This window comes from Strigops habroptila, chromosome 5 (genome assembly GCF_004027225.2).
Source record: "Strigops habroptila isolate Jane chromosome 5, bStrHab1.2.pri, whole genome shotgun sequence".
Taxonomy (NCBI): Eukaryota; Metazoa; Chordata; class Aves; order Psittaciformes; family Psittacidae; genus Strigops; species Strigops habroptila.
The window spans coordinates 34,239,558-34,264,252 of NC_044281.2; the positions used below are offsets into that span (position 1 = coordinate 34,239,558).

The 24,695-nt window shown below is 37.2% G+C and overlaps 1 protein-coding gene across 4 annotated transcripts in view; it reads right to left on the reverse strand.

The window, feature by feature from the left end:
• Positions 1-1,518: 1,518 nt before the first annotated feature.
• The window catches only part of RHOBTB1 (Rho related BTB domain containing 1), a 55,118-nt gene continuing 31,941 nt past the window's right edge, over positions 1,519-24,695 (reverse strand). For 3 of the 4 annotated variants that reach the window (XM_030487408.1, XM_030487409.1, XM_030487410.1), the window contains 7 exons: positions 13,241-13,426; positions 10,566-11,533; positions 10,020-10,138; positions 7,770-7,920; positions 5,950-6,038; positions 4,306-4,411; positions 2,594-3,805 (listed from right to left, as the gene is read on the reverse strand). In XM_030487408.1, coding sequence (XP_030343268.1) covers positions 3,636-3,805; positions 4,306-4,411; positions 5,950-6,038; positions 7,770-7,920; positions 10,020-10,138; positions 10,566-11,533; positions 13,241-13,426 — 1,789 coding nt within the window. In that variant the 3' untranslated portion in view covers positions 2,594-3,635. Of the gene's footprint in view, positions 3,806-4,305; positions 4,412-5,949; positions 6,039-7,769; positions 7,921-10,019; positions 10,139-10,565; positions 11,534-13,240; positions 13,427-24,695 lie in introns of all 4 variants that reach the window. The other variant, XM_030487406.1, reaches the window with a different exon arrangement.

Sequence of the window (24,695 nt, forward strand, 5' to 3'; positions counted from 1 at the left end):
GACCTTTACCTAAACCTCTCTGTACAGATGATGGAAGACTTGGCCCTCAGAGAAGGATTTCCAAGATGCCTTCACCTGGTATCCCAGTGCTTGTCATTGGAACACGGGGAGAAAAAAAAACCCAAACCTGATTTTACAAAGCAAACACTTCTAGGCATAAATTATTGTGAGAGAGATCTGTGGGTAAGTTGCTGAAGAATTAGGGCAATAAAGCCCTGTGCTGCTTTTCCCTTACTCTGTCTGGTACAATCCTACTTTTAGTGCTCAGAAGGGATGTCTAGGTTAGTCTCTTCTCCTAGGCAGCAGCCCTTCTTAATGTACCCACATATGCCATACTATCTAGCATACCTGTGCATGCTTTGAGGCCTGATCTGACTAAATAACAATGATGACTAGGTTTTCAGCGAATGGAATTGAGTTGTGGTTGAAGTGTGGCCAAGCCCATCTTACTCACAAAACACTTCTGTTTCTGGCTTTGGTGTGCTATTTGTGGGTGGGAAGCCACAGAAACTGGTTTGCGTTGTGGTGCAGAAGAAATTGCTCCCAGAAATTCTGTCTTAAAGAAAAATAGAAAACCACTGTTTCTAAGAAGCTGAATGAGACTCCCCAGGAACAAAGGACATACAGCTTCTTCTAAAGAGTCATATTATTTTAAAAATATTGTCCTGAAGAGCAACGCTTCTGATTTGCTCTTTCCTTCCATGCTATTGGTTTTACAATAAATAAGAGAAACATTTTTACCTCTACTGTTACCACTTTTTCAGTTGAGCCCATTAACTTTTCTAATGGTAAGTTCAAAGGAATAAAATTTTCCCTGCAAAAATAAATCACAGAGATATGTAACATTCTCATAAATTACTGCTTTAAAAAAAATGCACACTGCATGCTGAATGTGCTTAATTTCAATGTCCTTGGCATTGCTTAAGAGCTTTAAAAAAAATTGCAAACATGGCATTCTTTGCATGACATCTTGCAAAAATCCTCTAGAAAAGCATCGGCTTTCTACGTCTATCAATTGAATAGCCTATATGCATGGAGGTAGTTGCTAAGAGTCTACTAACAGGTAATGAGGGATTCTGTAGAATGGTTGATAACTAAGGAAGTGAGAAAGTAGGGGAAAGAATGTTGTACAAAGTTTAGAGCATACTGAAAACCATACAGACTTCCTGCTGTTTACCTGCATTTTTCTTCCCCATGTCTGTCATGACTAATTAGTTTTATGTCCCTCGGGTAATATAATTCTAATTAAATATCAGAAACCATGAGGAAAAGTGGCAAGAGATTTTTTTGCTATGTAGTTGAACAGTAAGTGACAATCGCCAACCTTCTACCATCACATACAAACACTGTAGGATCTCCTTATGACATTCCCAGCCATAAATCCTAATCTGCCATTCAAATATCAGTTCAGCAAAATTCAACAAATGATACCACAACTGGATGCTTACAAAGAGCACTAAAAAGTGCAGCACCTAATGCAAAACTTAGGAAGCTTCTTCAAAGAGCTGGGAGACAATGTGTAACTAAATGGTTTTATTAACTTTCTTTTTTTTTCCAAAATAAAAAACACAAAATAACCACCGAGATTAAAGGCCGTAGACAGCATTAACCAAATGAACCAGCCACTTGGTTATAGTAGCTGATAACTAGAATAACTGGATATTATTGCATATACCTCAAGTTCATGTATACATCCATTACAGTTTGGCAAGATTACAATCATACAGTAGCTTTGGTTGTGTAAAACCTAGTAGCAATACTTAGTTAAAATGTGACTGGTTAACATTTTATAACAACAAATATTTCTCATCTTATTCTCGACACATTTTCTCTCATTAATTCTTCTCCACACTATACATTATCACTGACCAAGAATTAAGGAGACATATTTGCAACCATCATTTATAGCCCTTCTTTATCACCATACGGTGATGAATCTTATAGGGGTAGGAATCTGTCGCCTGCTTTCCTTATAAAAATTTGTAGAGCAGCAACTCTTTCCATGCTGGGTAGCTTTTACCATCCTGTGGTAGCATCCACCAAGAATTAGTCCATTCTGAATGCAAATACGTAGAGGTGTATATGGCTTTCAGTCCAAAGCCTTTCCTGACCTACAGTACTGGGGTTTGACTGTACTGCCTTGCCTTCAAATACAGAAAAAAAGACAAATAGCTTTTCACATTGGTATGCTGAGCTGCCAGCACAAAACAATATTAATGAACCTAATACACAATACTACCTTGGTTACAGAATTGTGCCTGAGACACTGTACAGGATTGCAAGTGTATGTTCTATAGTCTATGTATTTCAGTTTTGGTCTTTTAAAAAATGCTCTCATCCTTACATAACCTAGTGTAACACTGCAGCTTTAGAGTAACTCTTGATAAAAGGTTGTGAATACACAGGCTATTTAAAAACACTGGAGGCTTTTCCTTTTCTTGCACCGCTTGTGCAGAATTCCTCTTTTCTGCCGTCATTTTGCCCCCAGCTTCCTGGGAATACTTACTTCCAGGGGAAATATATAATCTACTTAATTAAAATAATCTAACAGTTTGAGTTCTACCTGGGAAAAGCTATAAAAGATTTTGGATCAAACTGAAGTGATCTTGTGTGTGAAGACCCTTCTTCATTTACAAAATGCTGTAACACTAGATAACTCCTTTTCACAGCCCTTTCGTTTGCTTGCACTGAAGCAAAAGGAATTCAGCATAAGGAATGGCTGCATGGTTAAGATCCCACAGAACAAAGTAACTGCCATGCAGTAATTTAAATGCAAGCAGTGTAACTGCTTTTTGCGCTCAGATCCATACTTGTATGAGGATATAAATTAATAAGCCCTTCTAAATCATTTTAGAAATATCCTCTTTGATCTAGACATATAAAACCTCTGAATGCTTAGAATCACTAGATTTCACGTGGCCCACATAGTCATAATTATTTGCACTTACATGGCAAATATTAGAAATACATTTGCCTGCGGTTGAACAGGTAATTATACTGCCTATTATTCAGCTGAGCAAAGATCAAGCACTCTATATCTTACAGTTATTGGATCTTATTCTAACCCTTTGCTTTAGAAAGGGGAAATAACCATCTAATTATATTACCAGTGCACAGTACTTAGTCTAAAAAGACAACATATACTAGGCAACTAGATTTTTTCCTAAGATGACTTTTTATGAGATACTCTAAAAGTGGTCTCTTATGACTGAAGATTGTCTATTTCACTGTACTCGCATAGTAAAAATAGTTAAAATCTAATTACAAAGCTGCTACATGGTTATTTTGTGGTCTGTAAAATAAAACAGTATCCAGAATTTTATCTGAACAAAATGCACCAGACAGTATAAAAATATTTCCCAACTGGAAACTGAAATATTAATGCTGGACTTTTTTTTTTTTTTGTATAAAAAGAAATGTAATAATGGTAGACATTCACCTGCTTACTAGCCAAAAATATACATATGACTTCGAGGAGCTGTTCCAGGCTCACTTTCAACGAGCTTGTGCTTTTGACCCTAGCGTAATAAATGCACACATGGAACAAAGTTTCCTGACAACCTGAACTGTATCTTATTTCTAACAATAAGAGTAATTTTTGACATTGGCTATAGATTTCCCCTTATCTGCTTTGTTCAGGCAACTACAGCAGAGGAATTCCAGAAGCACCACTTCCGCTTTGAATGGTGTTTGTTCAGGGCAACATCTTCCTTTTCTCTTTCTTTTTTAACTCGCTGGTAGTGATCTTCTTCCTTTAAATACCACACAGGCGGCCACCGATGCCTCTCAAAATATTCTTGATTATCTGATTAAAAAGAAACAATCAAAAAGCCTCCGAATAAGCTAATAAGATACATAAATCCCAGAAATGTCTTGAGTGCCTGCAAAAAGCTATGCAGCTGATCATTCACCCAGTCTCTACATTAGCTGGTTTATTGGGGATTCCCCGTTTCCCCATATGCTTTACTTACAGTGTGAAGAGACTCTGAAAGTGGTTACACACAAGAGGCCTTAGTCCACCAACGTGTAAAAAAGCAAGCCCTTTACAGAGTGTATTTTTCATTGTGGAGACTGAAACTACCTCTGTTCCTTTTAGCATCACTATAATAGGTAAAGAATGTAATGCTTGCCCAGGAATCAGGCTAATGGTTATGACCTTTCTTTACAGATAAGAATTTACTAGTGCTACTCAGGATAACACAGAGGTTCAGTCTCATGATTTAGCTCATCTTTGTCTTCATGTTTATTCAACTGGGTGGGGAGAAAAAGGGAAACCTCATGAAAACTGAGGAAAGTTGCCCATACCTGAAGATTTAGCTTTGATTTCCTTGCGGAATTTGGAGCAAACACTGTTGTAATTGGTGCAGATGTAGTGCAAACACCAAGCTGCCAGCTGGTTAGCATTGTGAAACTGTAAAGAAAACCAAAGAGCTTATTCCATTTCCTGAGGTTATCATTCGTTTTGCAGCCCCAATTAACAACTAAAGCTAGAACGGCCCCCAGTGTATCTGGCAGCAGTCTCCCAAGCATACAGGGGAGCTTTTGAGCTGAAGTGGCTTCTAGATGCCCTAGACCTTGCCATACAATTGTGCTGGAACAACAACTGGCCCAAAAGGCTCATGAATAGGTGTTTAGAACGCACAGCATCTGGCGAATTGCATCCAGTCCCACAGAGGATCTGAACCCAAGGCATGCTGGACTTAAGTTTTCTGCTGTGATTGTACCAGTCATATATCCTTATCAATTACTGCAGATCCTGCTCTGAATTTATTGCCTGGGAAACTATATAAATCGTTTAAATAAATAGACAGAAATAAAGTATTACTTGAAAGCTCAATACAAAATCCTGTACAAGCTTCCTTTGGTCATAAGGAAGCACAGCTATAATGCAAGTCTAATTGTATAGCATATGTATTTATTTTGACATTATGACTGTCTACTATGATCTTCTCAGGCTTTAGACAGATCATAATGATGTAAGTACTGGGCGCAGAGGATATCCTACCAGTAGTTAAACATATTACTTCTGTTTTCAAGCAGGAGACAAAAAAAAAAAAAAAACCCACCATGAAAAAAACACCCTTCATAAAATCAAGTTTAAGTGAAGTGAGCTGCCCTTTATTGGTAGGGGTTCAGTCCTGGTTTTGCAACAGCATTATAGGTATTGCAAGAGAGGTACTTGAAAGCAGCTTGGTGCTCTTGCATGGTGGCTAGCTTGTGCTGTATTTCAGTGCTGCTTAAACCCCAGACTTCAAGCCAAGCTGCAGCCAGATTCATCATCCGTGTGAAATCAAGAAGAATAAAATTAAAAAAAAAAAAAAAAGTTTTATTTAGTAGTACTCCCAGGTACTTTATCTGGGAGACTGCTCTATCACTCCTTTTGGAAAACAAAAGCGTGCAGTTTAACTGCGAGCTGGACGTTTGCTCTCTTCATGGTTTCCAGTTCTCCAGAAACATTGAAACGTTTGAACATAATATAGCAGGATTTGCACTCACTCTGAACTATCAGATGACTTGCTCTGAGTAGCCAGTCTAAGTGTCAAGACTAAGAAACCAAAAAATGTTGTCTTTACAATACAGGTCTAAATATATATACAAGAACCGAATTGAAAGGAAACACCGTTACAAAGCTGAGCAGCTTCATTGTATTGCATTTCATGTTACTGAAGCATGGCCATGAGAACGTGGAGCTTGGAAGCTCCACAATCAAGAAAAACTAAAATACGTATTGGAAAGAGAACTCCTCTGAGATTGCTTACATAGATGTTTCATCTTTGAACTAATGGAAAAACCTTCTTTAAAATGGAAGATAAAACTAAGTTTTATTGTCAGTCACTCTCAGAAGTGCAGACCTTGAGCCACTGAAAAGCAATGCTCAGAACCAGTAAGATGCTAAAAGCAAGTCCTGCAGTTGATGAGAATATCTTTAAAAAAACAGTGCACACTGACCTGTGCCAATTCCAAATAGGATAGTACATCCCCATCTATTGCAGTGCCACTCATGGAGGCTTTTGTCAGCTCCTGTACTGCATGCTGTTCTGTTAGAGGAGAAAACTTGTCACTCACACAGGAAATGGTCACATATCAAGGTCAGGTCATCCACAAGAACCAGGAAGGAATGTTCTGCCTCCTTCTCGTGTTAACTCCAACATTATCAAGTGGCACATTCTCTCAGATATCCTGAGCAGATTGGGATGAAGTCAAATTCTGTCCTTTAGAATTGTGGCTGGAGGTTCTGCATCACAGGTATAAACTGCTTGCTCCAATGGAGCACAGTCCATATGAGGATTTACCCCTTTGCCTCGAGTCAAACTATTAATTTCTGGTTTCACACACAACTCTTATCTCTTTCTTACAGAGAGCAAGCCTGCAGTTAATAACCACTTAAAGGAGGACAAAGTTTAGCATCCACTAGTCTCTTTCTGGCAGAATGGACAGGTGCAATATTCAATATAAATTAGAAATATGGATCAGCTGTCTCTTTTGGATAATACAAAAGCAATAGCCAAATTTTTAGGCAACAGCGCACTTGCCATTGCACTGTAGATTTATTGACGAGCATACCCACACCACTGATATAGAAAGTTTACTTAAGGCCCCTTTCAGATTCTCAGGTTAGTTGTTCCTAGGGATCCAGATGAAGGCTGACCAGCTTCTCAAAAAGTTACTTCACTGCAAGAGTCTCCTTAACCCTTTGCTAGAATCTTAGAGATTTGAGTATTTTTTGAGAAATGTTGTCAGCTGATTTGATTCTACTGAGTTCAGTTGTTAGCAGTAGCCTTTGTACTCAAAATTATTTTATTAAGAATTAAAGGGAATGAAATATTCTTAATACTATATGTATGTTTATGCCACAACTACTTAAAAAAGTAACCAAGACTTCAGTTAGAGATGTGTGTATAAAATCAGGCAATAAAGATTTGGTCTGTCAGAACCAGTGAAGAGAAGGTACATGGTTCTGATGTACAGCTGACGGAGAGCTAGGATTTGGTATGTGATTAAATTTTGCCCATATGTTGTCCTGTAAATATGTTTAACTTTGCTTCATCTGTCTCTGCGTGTTTGCCTTGGCCATGTCTTTAGAACAATGCCAAGTTACATACATAAAGAAAAACAAACAAACAACAAAACAAACCAAAACAACCCCGGAGGTCTGGGGGGGAGGGGGGTGTACGGATTTAATTTTAAAACTAAGTAGTATCCTATCCCGTAATTTTTCTCCAAATATGTGATTTAATTTTTTTTTCTTCCTGAAATTAGGTTTAAATCCCCATGTATATACCAAACTATTAACTTCTTATCTAGGCAGTGGAAAGGGATCCAGGCATCATCTAGATCAGTTTTGAATTGGCTCAGTTACTCTCTTCAAATAGAAACATATAACGGAGCACTTCATTCATTACAAAATGGAAAGCCTGGGGTCCATCCTGTTTTCAGATAAATTAATCACAACAGAATGGACATTACAAACCACAGGCATTATTATCAATGCTAAAGAGAAGGTTTACTCTTTCTGTTTTTAAAGCACGGGATACTTTAATGTCTTGAGCGGGTGGCATAAAACTAATAAAGGCAGGAGAATGGCAAATACATTTTTCTAGGAAGGGAAGTATCAATTTTTATTACAATACTCCTTGCAGAAAAAATAAAATAATTAAAAAAAAAAAAAATTCCCTAGCGCTTGAGAGAATCCTGTGTGTTCCAAAACCGTTAAACCTGTTTCAGCCATTGCAGAAGAAACTGCTTTGGACAGGGCCACAAATTCTTACCTGCTAGCGCAACCAGGTGAGGAAGGCAAAACCTATTTGCCAATGCAATTAACTCCAGTGTGTCCAGTTCCTGACTGGAGGACAGTTGCTTGGTATACAAGTAATCTAAAACTGCTTGCATGGAAGTCTTGTTTATGTTGGGAAGAACTACCTGGAAAATATATTTAAGAAAAGAGTCTCTAATAATTAAGGTACTTTCATATAGAGGCCATATATCATTTCTGTCACTTTGCTGGACTGTCGCTTTTTCTCTTCGAGTCATTTTAGAAATGCAGGGAAAACTAAAGGATAACTGAAAAAACCCAGCCCTCTCAGTCTGTTTATAAATAACTAAATTAAGTTAATGATGGGAGGGGAAGGGACTGAGAAATGAATAAATGAGGCAAAGAAAATGTAAACCATTTTTGCCACACAAGTGTAAGTAATGTAACCACCATGTAATGAAACTACCAAGACTAGGACAAAAGCTTTCTAATTTTTCACCAGCACAACAGTAACTTCATTGTGCTGCAGTGAAGCCTGAAAGAAAAAGGACACTTAGGAAGCCTCACTGTAACCTATCACTTCAGCATCTCAACTACAGTTTGTACACTCAAACACTCCTCTAAACAACAGGATAAAACTGATTCTTGCAGGGCTCAAGGTTGCAGCAGTTTAAGTCTGCTTCCAATACCCAAGCTAGTCAATCCCATTAATCACCAGTCTTCAAAACTCAAGGAAGAGATGCTGGCACTGAAGAATGCACAGTGGTATTGTGAAGAACTTGCAGTAAAAAATGACAGAGAAGAAAAACAATGATAAAATTGTGATGAGGAATCAAATGTACATGCAACTTAGTCTGAGTGCTTGGGGATAGTCAGCACATACTTTGTGTTAGAAGGGGATTAATCGTCACATAGCTGTTTGTTAACCTTCGGGGGCTTGTGTATTTTTCTTTCAGCTCTACCTGTATGGGTGAGATTCAGAGCCTGATCTGTTAGTGCTGAAGCACGAACTTCTTATGCATATCAGCCACTCTGGGAAGCGGCTCAGTTCTCCAAGTAAGAGAAGCTAGTTCTGAAATTCATTCATTATTAATGTATTTTTGTTAGTGCAGAAAACTTCAGTGAATAAGTCTATATATCTGCCCCAAACACACAAAAAGTAATAAGTAAAAAGTAGATGGTTTTATTTTTTTGTAAACCAGTCAAAGGAAACCATTCAATTTGTATCTGCCTATATTTTAAAACTTCCAAAAGCATTACTGAATACTTTAAACTTTACAAAATGGAAGCTAAATATTTTAAATTGGAAAGATGAGCTAAGACAAGTTAATCATTAAAAATAGGCTGATAGAAAATAAATGCATATTCTTTATTGCCAAATGTTGCTTACTAGAATCAAGCTATGTACTTTTAATGAACCACTTGTTGAGCATGCCTCTGGGAAAGGAATTATGTTTACAGCTGTATTAGAAGAAGCAAGAAAAATCTAAGTAGAACAAAATCTTCCAGAATATTAAACACAAAAACCCCTCTTCATATGAGCAAGACCCATGAGTATGGAAAGGAATAAGAAAATCAAAACAAAAATCAAAACCTTGGTATGGGTAAGACACAAGAAAAAATATATAAGCAGAGTGTTTAGAATTTAAAACACAGACCATGAGGGCACCTGAAAATACAAGGCTTCTGCTGCAAAATATTAATTCAAAGCTTTGAGATATTTTATACTGTACTTCACACCTGCTTTACTCAAGAGGACAAGCTGATGCACCAGAGAATCTAAGCTTAGTTTCTATTGAAGTATGTGAAGCCAGCTCCTTCTTTTAGTTTAACACTCCATGTTCTTTAACCCTTTTCCTCCTTTAATTCTTTCATCAATGCCCCTGCCCCAAGATTTTTTTGTGATGCTTCTGATTGTATAAATACATATTCACACAACTTTATAACTTATTTTAAAAATTTCATACTTAGTTTCTCCCTCTTTCTCTGTATTTAATATTTTAAAGGATTTCAGGTTTAAACACATGCTCCACATTGGACGAAGTTTCATGCCTTGCAGAATATCTGTTATCCTCCTAGGCATCTTAATTATTAAATTAGCCTTACGGCATTACCCTTAAGAAGAAAATCATCGCAGATCTGCAAGGGAAGAATAAAGATTCATTCCAGGGGTTATTGCAACCTTTCAAATAGATACAGAATGGTGCTTCCGTCACCCTAAATCCATCAGACATTATAAGCAAAATGGACAAAAATGGACATATACCTCACTATTGGAGCTTTCAATAAATGATCCTCCAAACATAGCAGACATCCATTCACAGCTACAGATCAGCAGTGGCTTGTGGGCATTTATGGTTCCGTCATCCAATTTAAATGTCACATCTGCCATGGGAACAAAGAAACAGGCATGCCGCAAGTCTGCGTTTAAAGTGAAACTGTGTCTCTAGAATGTATGTTTCACTTGCTCATTGTTAACCAAGGACTTCTTTCACTTCCCATGACCCTCATCCTAAAGATAACGCTAGTGTTTTATGTAGTTAAATAAAAAGCCTCACTTAAATGAGGATATTGGATGTTCAACACTTCGGAAAATTGGGTCAGTTATTTAAAAGGTTTTGTGTAAATTTTAAGAAATTAAACTGCAAAATCACAGGTTGGAACAGTAGGCCCTGAGTAACACTGTAATTATAGGCTCATCCCTCCTCTCAGAACAATGTAAGTTGTCACAGTTCTTGAAGTCTGTGAAGTGACAGTAACTCAAATGAGAAAAGAAATAGTGCTTTTCCTGTTAAAGCATGTATTTACTTACCAGAAAATGTCCCTTTGCAAAGGCACTCTTTTATCCGGTTAGCTTTTCTGAGATGAAATGCTTTAGTAATCTCTTGATTCATGAAGGCTTCTTTATTCATAATATTCTCCACCATCATTCGTAAATCAAATACTTCCAAGATTTCAGCAATCTGAGCCAGTCTTGTGAGGTCTTTTTCATTTTCATCCAGTTGCCCTGTATATAAAAACTGCAAAACAGTTTTGAAGGGTCCAGCCTGCACAGATGAATCCATTTTTACCACTGTTACAGGACATGTCCTATTCGAGACAGGATTTACTTGCATTTCCTTATGCATACTAAGAAACCCCTTACTCCAGGATGACAGAGATCTTGCTGCAGAATTTGTTTCACCAGGTTCTGGTTCTAGTATGTTTAAAGAGTCAGTACTTTCTGGTGAAGGAATTTTAACATCAGCAGATTTTAAGGATCTCTCATCACTGTCACCATTTGTCTCAAGGTGACTTGTCAGAACATCCTTATTTGTATTTCCTTTATTACACTGTGTTTCATCTAAGTCTGAACTTTCTTCACATTCCATTAAGAAAAGGTCATAAAACTTTGAAGAAGAGGTAGCTAGGTAAATCTTATGAGCAAAAATGTAGTCCTGCTCTTGAAGAACAAACATAACATCTGCACACAGTGGGCTGTCCAATAAATATCCAGCTTCATTCATGCCTGCTACAGGACACTCAGGAATTTTGATAACCGGAGGAGGGGCTTTTGGAGGTAGGAATGGAGCCTGAAGCAAAGGTTTTTGGACCTTCTTCAAATGAGATTTCCAGAACTGCAGGTGTCTTCTGGAGATCAGGGCAGCTCTAATTGCATTGTCAAACACATCTTTAATCCCAAACTGGTCAAATACACTGGTTTCATAGTAGGGTATACCAAGTTCCTTGGCAACCTCTCTGCCTCTTTCCGGTGGCAAAATGTCTCCTCTTTTTATTGGCCTACGGTTAAAAAAAAAAAAAAAGTAAACCTTCACACACATGTTGACCATCACAAAGTTACTCCAGAAAGGATGGAATTTTATAAAATGTCTCAGCACCAATTCTGAGATAGCTATCATTCAAATAAAACAAAATATAAAATTAAGCCTACAAGGCCCTTAGCAAAGATTAGCATATACTTGTAATTTAAGCTTGGTGGTGTCTTTGCAATGCTACTAAATATATGTAGAAATCATTTGCACAAAATGAAGCAAGCCTTTTCTCTGTTAAAATGAAATCTACAGTAAAAAGAGTTTATAAGATACTTGAGAACTTTCATTATTTAAAAAACCTCCTACCATCCCTTTCTACTCAGATATTCTGTCAGTATCTTTCTTCGTATCCATCATTTAAACTCAAATGGAAATTCTCATGACATAGAAATACCACAAATATAGCTAAATATGAAATGAGAAATATTTCCCAAGCTCATGCTTTTTAAAGAAATCATAGTAGCCTATGACAAAAGTGTAACTGAACACACACTTCAAGAGATAGGCCTGTTTTGGCTGTAGAAGCAGTATGTGGGAACTCATGAATTTCCAGAGCAGCTCTAGCACATGACATAGGGTAAACAAACCAGAAAAAAGTCTGGGCTAGGATCCATTTTCCCGACAAAAAAATCATCTCACCAGAAGACATGACCCAACAGTGTGTTCTCTGAGCATACCATATTGGGCAGACAGAAGCTGGCACAGACTTAATACACTCCAGACAACAGCTTGCTTTAGTCGCAAGCTAATAATCAGTTCAGGTGTCAGAAGTCTGTGCTAGACATGCAGAATACCGATTCAAACTTTATTAATGGTGAAATCAGAAAGGAAGATTAGAGCAAAAGAAGAATTTTGAGTTTTGAAAAACATTTCCTTTTAAAGAGTCAACCAAAAAGCCCACCCACCCAAAGCGAAGAAATGTTTAAAAAAACCCCAAACCTATGAAAATCATATTGCCGAGTCAAAAAATTGAATGTAATTCAATGCAAAGTTTTCTAAGAGCCCATGAAATATTAATTCAATCCCTTTATGGAAATCTGTTACAATACAGTCTTTAACTGCATGATCATGGACATTATTTCCATTCAAATTCACATAAAAGGAGGAAATCAGAAGTGAGCAGGTAATTGTCCGACTGTTTTGCCCAAACATGTGAATGGCATGTCTTTTGAATGTGGCTTCTCCAGAATGACCCAAAACTCTATTCAAATCTCAGAACTTTAAAAAAATTAATTTGCATCCACTTTATTTTCTGCTATGATCTAGGACTACATTTACAAAAACAAAAATATTGAGTATTAAGAAAACTTGAGTAGAATCTGTGAGTTTAAAACAGTACCTGACAGTAATAACAGGGTAGGACATGGTACACATGTTCAGATGGAGAAAGACATATACGAAAACCTCCAGGAATCACTATGATCTCTATATTATTGTAGTGTTCCGGCACCAAAACAAGTTTAGATGTCCAGTGTGCAAAAATATTGTGGGAAACATACAATAACTGCGTCTGTTAAAGAATTAACCAACTCAGACAACAGAATTAAAAATAGGAAAGCCCATATATTCTCATTTTACAAAAAAAGGAAACTAGGCTCTATCATTTCTCTTTTGAAAGTACTGTACCTGATTACAAAGGAGATATTTTTCATTCATATTTTTATTTAAAGTTTACCTTGCCAAAGGCCTTCTGGCTCTGTTAACAGCCTCAAGATCTGCATAGCGGAGATCTAGTTGGCAGCCCACCAGAATGACAGGTGTGCGAGGACAGAAGTGCTTGATTTCTTGATACCACATCGTTTTCACATGATTCAGGGAATTAGGATTAGCAATTGAAAAGCACAGAACAACTACATCAGACCTAGAAAGGCAACAAGAAAACATCCAATTAAACCCCAACAAACATGCTTTCTGCTGCAGCTTCACCTATTTTTATTACTTCAGCTTAAAGCTACTCACTCTACACTTTGAAAAATGTGCTGACACCCAGATGTCAGAATACATGTTGATCATGAAGAGGTCTGATAGAAGCTACACATTTCACCACAAAAGCACAGGAGCACAAAGCCACATACCTAAGAAGCACCGCCCCTCTATGCTGAGAAATGACTCCCGCACATATGAACAGAGAGCACTGAGAGGCAGGGCTTTCCATTCTTTACTTTTACGCTAAAGTTATTCGCAGGCTGCCATTGCTCGAGAAATAATTGCGTATCAATTCTCTGGCATCTTTACTAAATAATCTCTTAGAAGGGCAAATTACAGCAGAATGACCACTTCTACAATATAAGCAAAAAATAAACATGATGAAAATAAGGTTAGTCAAATGTAGAATAGGACATTGGCTTAAATCACAGTAAGCATGACAGTATTTGCAGGTTTTTAAAGATTATTTTTAAAAAAGTATTTCACTATATAAATTTTCTTTAAAAATTGGAAGTATGAGGATTAAGATTGACAGTTCATCCATTGACCCACGACCTTGTCAGAGCTAGCACCCTAATGCAGAGAAATGCTTCAATACTTGTCTCAGGACAGTCCTAACTTGGGGCAATTTCATTATTTATAAACTGGGATGGGATGCCACAAAGCAGTTCTCAAGCTCTTGGGTCTCTCATGGGAAAAAAGGGAAAGAAGAAAAAAATTGAACTCAAAAAAAATTTTGAGGGGAAGGGGCATTTTGAGAAGGCAACTTATTGCTACAGAATTGTCAGCAGGATAAGCTTGACAATACCTTGTCTATCTCACTTCTATTATTCTTTAATTTAGCACAAATGTGTCTGCAGTTTGTGTAATGTATAGAGCAGCTGCAATGAAACTTAACATTCACCTTTTAAATAATGAAATACTCCTCAATACTGCTGCTTTCTACATTTCACTGAGGGCACAGATATATCCAGCAAGCTTGTCTCTAAAGATAGCTGCCTACAATACGGGTGCTGCTGTGAGCATAAATTTAATGCAATAGAAATGCTCCTGCTCCAAGTCTGCGTCTTAGATAAACTGCAACATATCTGTCATATCTAGAAACAAGGCCTCGTCAAGCTGGAAAGTTACCCACTAAATAGCAAAGGGATAAGCAGCTAATACACTGGTCTTTACGTAACTGAGGCAAACACCCTTTAAACTCAAACTTGCTCTGCTCAAGGTCACATAAGAGTAAAACCTAGGCCCCACCAGACATTTGCTTAGCTCCCTGAGAGGAGAAATCAATGTACAGCTAAGGTTAAAAAAATTGTGTTACACATATTGTAATCTGGCCAATTGATGTTTAATTCAAGATCTTCAGGACTGCTGGAGCAGCAAGCGTTGGCTGTCTGGCATGTCCTAACTATAACTAAGCATCTTAGAGAGACAGACTGTCTTGTGTCCTTCAGAAATTAATACCTAAGCCAAGTAATTCCAGTCACGAGTATCCAACCCTCCGGACTCTACAAACCACAAGACATACATCACATCTCTCAGAGAACCAAAAGGAAACAGAGCTCCAGCAGGACTTTACAGGCAGATGACAACAACAGCTTCCCCACAGCACTGCTGCTGACCGATGCTGACCACAGATCTGGGCTCCTGAGAAGAGCCAGTGATGATGTTTGCCTGGACAGGACATGCCCAGACTGTCCAGCAGACTAGCCCCAGCGCACCTCTGCATCTGTTACAGCCTTTGCCAAGGGAGTCTCACGTTTTTTCCACAGAGCTGCATGTGGTTCTTGAACAATTCATTACCTCTGACTTGGGCAACCATAAAAACTGAGCTGGGGAAAGCTGGTTTCTTTACCCATAACTCACAACACACATAGCATTGCACTTCTGAATAAAGTGAAAACAGAACAAAGAGGTAAAAAAATGTGACTTGCATATTATTCATCCTGTGTTAAGACCTGGACTTCCTCATAAAATTAATATTCTTAGAGTTCTGTATGAACAGAGAGAAATAACTGGCCCTGTGCCATAAACAGGACACGTGGGAAATCAGTGGGTAGTGACAGAGTTCACATGCTGAACCAGCACCACAGCAGGGTCTGCTAGCTCACAAAATACATCCACCTTATCATAATAAAGTTTTCATTCAAGTCATAAGCATGATCTGCAATATTAGTGCAAACTGGAGACACCAATGTATAAGAAAGATTAACTATCTACATAGGAATGTGAATATTTGGGGAAAACTGTCCTCTGAAAACTTTAATTAAAACATCTACAATTCCTTTTAATGTCAAAGGCACATTTACAACTTTCCAAAGCCTCAGTATAAAGTTCGATTTAACATTTGTTCATAAAAGCCAGAACTTGTCAGGTTAAAATAATGCATTAATATTTCCCAAACATTAAAATCTTACCAATGTTATTTTAATATTCTCAGGGAACATAAAAGGATAGGATTTTTTTAAAAAAAAAACCCACCCTAATTTATTGCCATTTTTGTGCGATTTGGTTACTTGGAGAACAAGAAAGGATGAATCAGGTTTACTTCTGTTTTCTTCTTTCTCTCTGCAGCAATATATTCACAAATACAAGCTGCTTTTTTCTAAAAAGAAATTTCATAACCATTTCCCAGTAAAATTCAGGAATGATTCAAGAAACATTTCCATAGATTTGAATAACAAAAAGTGCTTTAGAATGTCTCCATCACATTCCTCTAGAGCACCATCCACTTGAGCTGGGCAATAGATGAGGCAGTGTATGCATCCACCTTTATTTAATGCAAGAAAAAGTGTATGATTACATTTACTGCAAATACTGATGTTTGGTACTGAAGTATCATAAGAAACAAAGAGAAGTGTTATAAATAATTCAGCAAAGAGAAATGGTAGCTTGGCTATTCAACATACTATCTTGTAGACTTAGTGGTACATCTTGGTAATGCACAACTGATTTATTCTTACATTCTGCTTTTCATAGGTTTATCAGGAGAAATTGTGACTCATCTGCTCTTATTATTCGAAACATCTGAACATCACCAAAACTCGTAACTTCCATGTGACTTACTCTAGAGTGTGATCCCTTTTTAGACTTCAAAGAATGAACAGAAACCCTCCACACAACCAAATCTCTGGCAGGAATCAGCACATGGTGTGCTGCCACCCTGTGAGCTCCTAGTGTGTGTATCAGATGTACAGAGAACCATCTAAGTCACTGCCAAACAGCAAACAGTACAGCAGTCACAAAGACAACTTGAAATTATCAACCTCAGACTTCAGCAGTAGTCAATCTACAGGTAACAATTATAACCATCTGGAAGTTACTCTGCAATCACTACAATGAGAAACCTGTGAGGTGGAGGAGAAAAAGCAGTATATTAGCTATGTAACAAGCCTTTCTGATGGAGCTGTTAGGAGTAGCAGAGAAGTTAATGTCTTCTAACTAGAGCTGTTTTATTTAACAGAGCACTCCACTGGTTTGGGACTGAGACTTTGAAAAACTCATCTGCTTACATGCTATATGTGTTCCAGAGTTGGTGTAATGAGCTGCACAGCAGATGTACCCATACACCATGCTGCTGCTCCATCTCTCAATAAGAAATTGCTACACATTTTCCATTTTCACTAATAACCTTAGGCGTAACTTCAAGGAAACAGTAATATTAAATGATATCTCATACATTCCATGGCAACTGTTTAAAAGTTTAACATTTCATAGTCTGAATCTAGACTTATAAACTGTAATGATAGCTGCAGATATGCTAACATGGGTTTATGTCTCAGTAAAGAAACAGGCCTTCTGAAATGTATACACTGTATTGCCTAGGAAGAAGTTGTTGCCTCTAGTTTTGTAATTTACAAGTTACTGGGAAAAACTGCTGCATGCAAGAATTGCTGGGCATGTGTAAAAGATATCATCTGCCATACTGTCACAGAATAATACTGTTGGGTTTGGAATGCGGAAGAAATAAAGCAGTGAGGAATACAGTATGTGAAGACAAGATATCTCTGATCTGGAAATCAATGTAGGGGAGTGGGAAAGAGGAAAAGGAGGAAGACTGAACTGTATTGCCATGTTATCTTCTCATCTTTCTAGAGAGCAAGTAAAAAGCACATATTTTGTTTTGGAGAGCTTAAACGAGACCCAAGAGTTAAATCTGACAGAATCAGCTTAAGGATAAACAAATTATATTTTTGCTGACAAGAAATCTGTTGCACATATTGAATAAAATCAACCTTTAAGAATAGACTTGGGAGGGGGACGGGGGACACAACAAACAAACAAGCACTGGATTTCTCCTATTACAGTCTTCAATTTTCCTTATTTGTAGATATCAGCTTTCTTTGAGAAGCAAGGTTAAAGTAAGGGAGTCTATTAAAATTCTACAGAGTAAATAATTTGGTAGAGGTTCATCTTAATTGTTAACTCTCTTTATTTTACCACAACAGATAATCCTTCGACATTTATCAATAAAAAGTTGTTTTGCTTTTTCTCCTGCCCTCATTTTTTCCCCTACACACTTCCCATAATTTTCCCAAGATTCCTCAGAGACCTGCATCACAGCTGAACTTAGTCCACTTGAGACCAGAATTTGAGAAGAGCTCTATAGTGTTCACTTTGAATAGTCCTTTAACCACCTGAAAGACTGTGTAGAGCAGCAGCCTGAATGCAAACACCATCTCCAAGTTCCCAAACACAATAGGTTCAGGCAGTAGAAGGACATCAAAGAATTAAATTGAGACTTTTGCTTATGGCTGAACAAAATCCTGCTACATCTCCATGTCAATCCAGATGCATTTTGGAGACAGAGATTCACTCAGTTATATGAAATTTCTCATGCATGTATCTCGCTGAGCCAAAAAAAAAATTAAAAAATAAAAAAAGTGTGCAGATAAGCAAGGCTGATAATGGTTTTAGTGGGCTCAGTTTTTAGTAAATGCAGTTGCAGCCATCACATGAAATGAGAAGAAATTCATTAACTGATGGGTGAGCATAACAAAATGACCTGAAGACACACGACTTATGTGCACACACTCAAAACAGATGAGAGGCTAGGAAGACTAAAATGCAGGGAGTGTCTGGTATGTGAAGAACTGAAGATATCCAGGTAAGGCAGGGCAAGACCATGCAGCACCCTGGATGTGAGCAGGAGAATCAATTAGTTCTATACTTTACCGACAGCTGTGAAGCTTCTTAAGCACTGGTGTAATGTGCGAAGCTGTCGAAATGCTCTGAAATATATTCAGATTTTGTGGTGAGTAGCATGTAGATCCATTTCTAAAATTTCTGTAACATCATTTTTAGCAGGAAACAACAGTAACAAAAAGAAGATATGGATACCTTTAGAAAATTTCATATTTCAAGACTGCTTCAAAAGTGGAGTTTTCCCAAGCATTCTTTACAAACAATACATCATTCTTACATGTCAAGCATTTTAAAATCTCTTCTATTTCCTTTGATGTATTCATGGGAAAACAGTGGTGGATTTACAGACAATGATAAAAAATGTTTTGATATCACAAAGAATGATTAAAATATCTCATTTTCTATTGCAGAAATGTGTAAGAGCTACACTTATTGTACAAATACCTGACTAGAAATAGTGCTAAAAAGAGTGGTGAGGTTGTGTGGAACAACATAACAAGAGGAAAACTTTTTTTTTTTTTTTTTTTTTAATTTCAAGGACTGCTTACACAGTCTTGGAATTTGGTTCATTTTATTGCTGGCTCTAAGAAATGAATTCACCATAATTCCGGTTCAGCATTTACATATGAAAAATTCCATCTTAGTGCTAAATAGAACTTTGCAGTTGAAACAGGCTGCCTGCAAGGTACACAAGCATGATTCTGGGCCAAATTTTGCCAGTAGACTCCGTAAAACTATCTTTGGAATCAGCTATGTTTGCAGTATACGTATCCACCATAACATACCAATATGTGCCTCTGTCCCTTCCCTGGAGTAGAGATCTCAATTACTGCATTTCTAATGCAGGAACAAAAATGCTATGATAAATAGAATTCTAGAGATAGTTAACTGAGGATGAAATACTGAAATATTCTGCATATGACATGCAAAGTAGGGGTTTATAAAAGTAACACACAAAGCCTGAGCACCAAATCAACGGAGAAGGATAAAAGAAAGTGATAGAGCAAGAGAAGATACAGGACTAGTTGGAACACATCGATCCAGGACGAACACCAAAACTCACAATATCATACAAAGGGACTGATTAGAATATAGCTAAAAATGCTTTTGTAAGATGTACCAGCTGACTGCTGACTCCAGACAGTAGTCAGAAAAATAAAATGTGAAATAAATTCACAAAACAATGGAGAAACCAGAAACAGGGAAAGGTGGGATTTTCGAGCTTATTTTCTGTTACTGTAAGAAGGCAGCTTACAGATGAGAACTACATGCTATCTCACTACAGAGAACCAATTAACATTCAAAGATACTGCAGAAAAATAAACACAAGAAGAAATGAACCCTTCTTCTACTCCTACACCCATCCTCTGTGATCAATGATAAATCAGAAAAACATACTGAGTTAAAAGAAGTAAGAACAGCTTTAGTTAAAATATCATTTGAAGCAACATGTTTAGAAGAAAAAAATATTATTTCAGGGTAAGGAAGGGATGTAAGGATGAAGAAAAAAAAAAAGGAAGATCCAAAGCTAGGTCCCAGAATTCAGTAAAAGCATGATTCCTTGTAAGTTCTGATGAAGAACACAGAGTTAGGAAGCCAGAGACAAGACAAAGAGTGAGGTAAAAATCCAGAGAAAGAAGAATGATAGGGTTTGGTTTGCATCTGGTATGAGATTGACTTCTGAAGCCACGGAACACATGAAAACATTAACAGATGCTAGATGCATCTCTTTCTCTGGGCAGAAAATACGGACTTTCACATTTTTTGCTTTCTTTAGGCTAGCACCAAAACCAGCCGCCTCCTCCTCTTTTTTTTTGTTAAAAAAAAAACCAAACAACAAAAACCCAACAAAAAAAACCCACCCCAAACAACAAACAACAACAACAAAAGCTGTCAAGAAATTTTAACTGGCAAGTTGCTGTCACAAAGTTATTGATAACAGTTTTAAACAGTGATATATGGTTGTGCAGAGTGGTTTCCATATTCTGACATATATATGAGGAAATCCAGACTGAAATACTGAGATCCTTAGAGTAGAAAATGACTCAAGAAATCTACCTAGCATCTATTCACAAGGAAATAATTCACTAAGATCAACATTTTGATGTAAAGTCACTTCCCAGGTTTAGCATTTCCAAAAGATTTTGATGTTGCCTTGCAGCCTTTTAGGATAGAACCCAAACATCATTTTTCTACTCAGCGACTTCTCCACTGATGAGAGCAAGGAAAAATGAAAAATGATGTAATACCACAAATAACATTTGATACATTCTTTTTCAGTCCAGTCAGTGAAGGCTTAAAGCATTACAGGTCTCTCAGATAGATATGCATCAAATTGAGGCTCAGACTACACTAACAATTGTTTGGCACATACCTTTTCCAAGAAGGAAGAATTCCAAACAGCAATTCCATAGCAACCTCTTTCTACTCACAACCTGGAACCATGGTGGGATGCAGATAAGATTTCAGTGGTTTAAGTATATAAACCATATACTTTCCATCAACTGAGTGAAAAAGCCTCAACTATTAATGTAGATAATGAAAGAACAAAAAAACCTAGTGCATACACACACCACATCAGGATAAAATTACTTAAGAATGCTATCTCTCTGTGGTACTCTCTGCTTATTGTAGTCTTTCTTGGAGCTGATCTGAGTCAAACTCAAAAGCGAAAAAAATCATAACAAGTTATAAAAAAGATTTTTAAAGGAGTTCTTCAGGCTTTCTTTATGAAGAACCTGAGTAGCTTATAAACCACTGTAAAGTAGATGGGAAGACTTACAAATTTTGGTATTTGAAGATGATTTGAAGATACTGCATAGCATGTTTTGTGGCAGCAAAACATATCAAAAGGAAGCAGCCAAGGTAGAGACATCTGGAAACAACTGGATTCTGCATCAGCTGACCCTTTGCTCACAAAGGAAAGGGCTGTCTTGTGTCTGTTAACTGCTACTGCTGTGAAGACATAGCTCTGATGAGTCTCTCCAACCCATGCCACTAAATGGCTCGTAAGGTATGTGAAAGATGGAGAATTATTGTAACATAAAACAGGGATAGCAAGACTGCAGGGGAAAATATGGGCTTTTATTCAAAGCACTTCTGAAACCTTGGACCTTTTCTGAAAAAAGGAGACGAGCTGCTGAATGATTCTCAGCCTAGGCACAGGCATGGAGTGACAGAAGGCACTGATTTAACTAAAGGCAAACCAAGTAAATCTGTGAAGACACTCAGCTCACTCAAATCTCACTGAATTTGCTGAATGCAAATACCGTTTTACATCAAAGCTACCTGTTTGTTTTGTTTGCTTGTTTAATAGAAATATTATCATCACTGTCCTTTAGTAAAAAGAAACAGAAAATAAAACAGCCCTAAGGAGAACGGTGGAAGTCTTCAAATATCAGTGATAAAATCCTATTCTCATGGACCTTTTTCAGTAGCGTTCAGAAGGTCTATTTCTGTGGATTCAATTACATTGAAGTAACTGGTTAAGGAAATTGTAATCACACAGAAAAAGATGAATGCATGTGTTCCTCTGTGTACATACAATACCCACAAGTCTTATGAAATCCATTCACAATAGCGGAAATACTCTAAACATATTTTAAAAGGCTCTGTCAGCAGTCTCACATCAAGGCTCATTCAGATTTGTAAGTCACGAGGAAAAAGCTGTTTTCTGTCCATGCTGTATGAACAGATTTTGTTTGGTCTACAGCTCATATTTAACTTGCAAGTAAATAAATCATCCTGGCTGAATTAGCTGACAAGCCACATCCTTGCTATTGAGAATAAATATTTGATTGGGACTGAATTAACTTTGCAGATTTGTGCTCATGTTTACACATACTAGAGTTGCATGTATAAAAAACCAAGATACACAAGATATTCATCAAATTGTAGTCAAACATGTTTACCTGAGAAAAATTAAAAAGAATGCAAAAGCAAAAGAAGTGAAAGCCAGTCTTTTTCCCATGTTGCTTTTAGAATTAGTTTGAACACAGTATGCTGACACTCTCATTCAAAACCAGATTGGACAGGATGATAGAGGATAGTAAACCTTGACAAGTTGAAATGTAAATTAAGATCTTTTCATGTCTTTACACATGCAATTTTGTGCTTCCCAGGGAAACTGGTATGTAACAACAACTTGAGCTTTATATGAAGCTTCCACTTTATTTGCAGGCTCAGGGAATACAATAGCACTGAGACTAGATTGTTATTAAACAAAGAGATGACTAGGAGATGGAAATCAGTATGCCAATCATAACAAAGACATTGTCATTTTACAATGTTTTGGAGTGATTTTGCTTCAGATGAAACCTTGTGAGACAATATCAACAAATGACTGTTTGGCATCACATAGTGCCTAAGCGACACTGAACAAGAAACTTCCAAAACTAAAGCACACACTTTAGTTTAAGGGAAAAAAAAAATCCAAAACATGTAATGCTACAAAACTGCAACAAGTATTTCCACAAATTCCTCCAGCCACATCCCTCTCTCTCTCTTAAGCTGTCAGAAGCCATTTCCCAAAGCTCTCAGAAGATTATTATTAAACTGAACACCACACTGTAGAATGCAGGCTGGATCTCACTTTCCATAGCCCCATTTTAAAGGACAGCAGCAAAAACATTAACTATTCCATCCTCAGTGGCATTCAAATATGTTCCTCTCTTTCTGCCACAAAAATAGTGGAAAACACATTCCTTTTGTCATTCTTTCATGTTTCTATCTGTGAAAAATAAAGAATTAAGAAGGATTTATTGTTGCTGCAAGTCCTATTAACTGTTCACCCTGTCATCTATAGCATAATCTATTTATGAGACATTTTCTAAAACTGCATGGAACAATCTCTTCCAATGGGCAGCAGGTGAATTAATGACCTGCTGGTTCTTGTTACATCAAGTTCAGGACAATTAGAAGTCCCGGCTGAATGTTTGGCTGAAATAAACCTTCCCCTGCACACGGGGCATATGCATAAAAAAATTTTGAAGGGAACCAAAGGGTTATATTATTATATGATCCTTCAGATAATCAGAAACATGGGGCACATGTAGGTGTAGCCTTGAGCAGTTTGGTATAAAATGTGCCTTCCACTGTACTGCAAGATCTGACTCAGCTATGAGTAGACTGTAGTTCAATGTACAGAAATGATTTAAAATCAATTCCTATAAATGTGAACATTCAAAATTGGAAATCTCTTTTTAAAATGCTAAAATAGATAAAATACTAAACAGTTTTAAAATACTAAACTTTTAAATGAAACACTAATATCTTTCAAAACAATAAAGTACCTAATCAGTACTTTACAATTAGAAAATTTTACAACTAAATTTCTATTTATAAACCAGTTCCTTCAGAGTTTCCAGTTGTTACTTTCTGCATTAACAGACTTGCAGAAAAACACAACAGCAGGTTTCCAGAACAGCCTTTTTATGTTAATCAAGGTATAGCAAACCTTATTTTACACAGGCTCAGTTCTGCTAATATCACAGGTGAATCACTGTGTTCATATGCTTAATCCCACGAGATCTCAAGTTATACACATCCTCCTTGGCATTTGCAGGATTAGAATCTAAGTATGTTGTTTCCCCCCTCTACTGTCCTACCAGTAAACGTGGGATCAGAGTTCAGAACATGCCTGATTTTGTCCTCCTAATCTCTAGTAATCTTCTCAGTGACACAGTATCTGTTGCAGAATTATCAGGAGGCCATATCACAGAAGAACAGTTAGTGAAAACGTTAAGTTACATCTGTGTTTATCAAAGTAGGCTCCATATTCTGCCTAAAGGTAAAAGAGTATCTATTCACATAGTCAAGTAGCCCTAAATATTAAGGCAAATATTACCTTAAAGTCCGTAACTTTCCTCACTCTCAAAGCTGATTTACAAATGGTACAGGTTGTATACCCACGTGTTGCTATAGCTTCTGACACAAAAGTCAAGGTAATTCATGACGCTGTGAAAACAAACTAGCAGAGAGTTGTGCTACAAAGGAGGGTTTGCCATGCAGAATTGTGCAGTGTGAAAATTTAACTGGTGGGTTCAACCAACGGAACCCTCTCC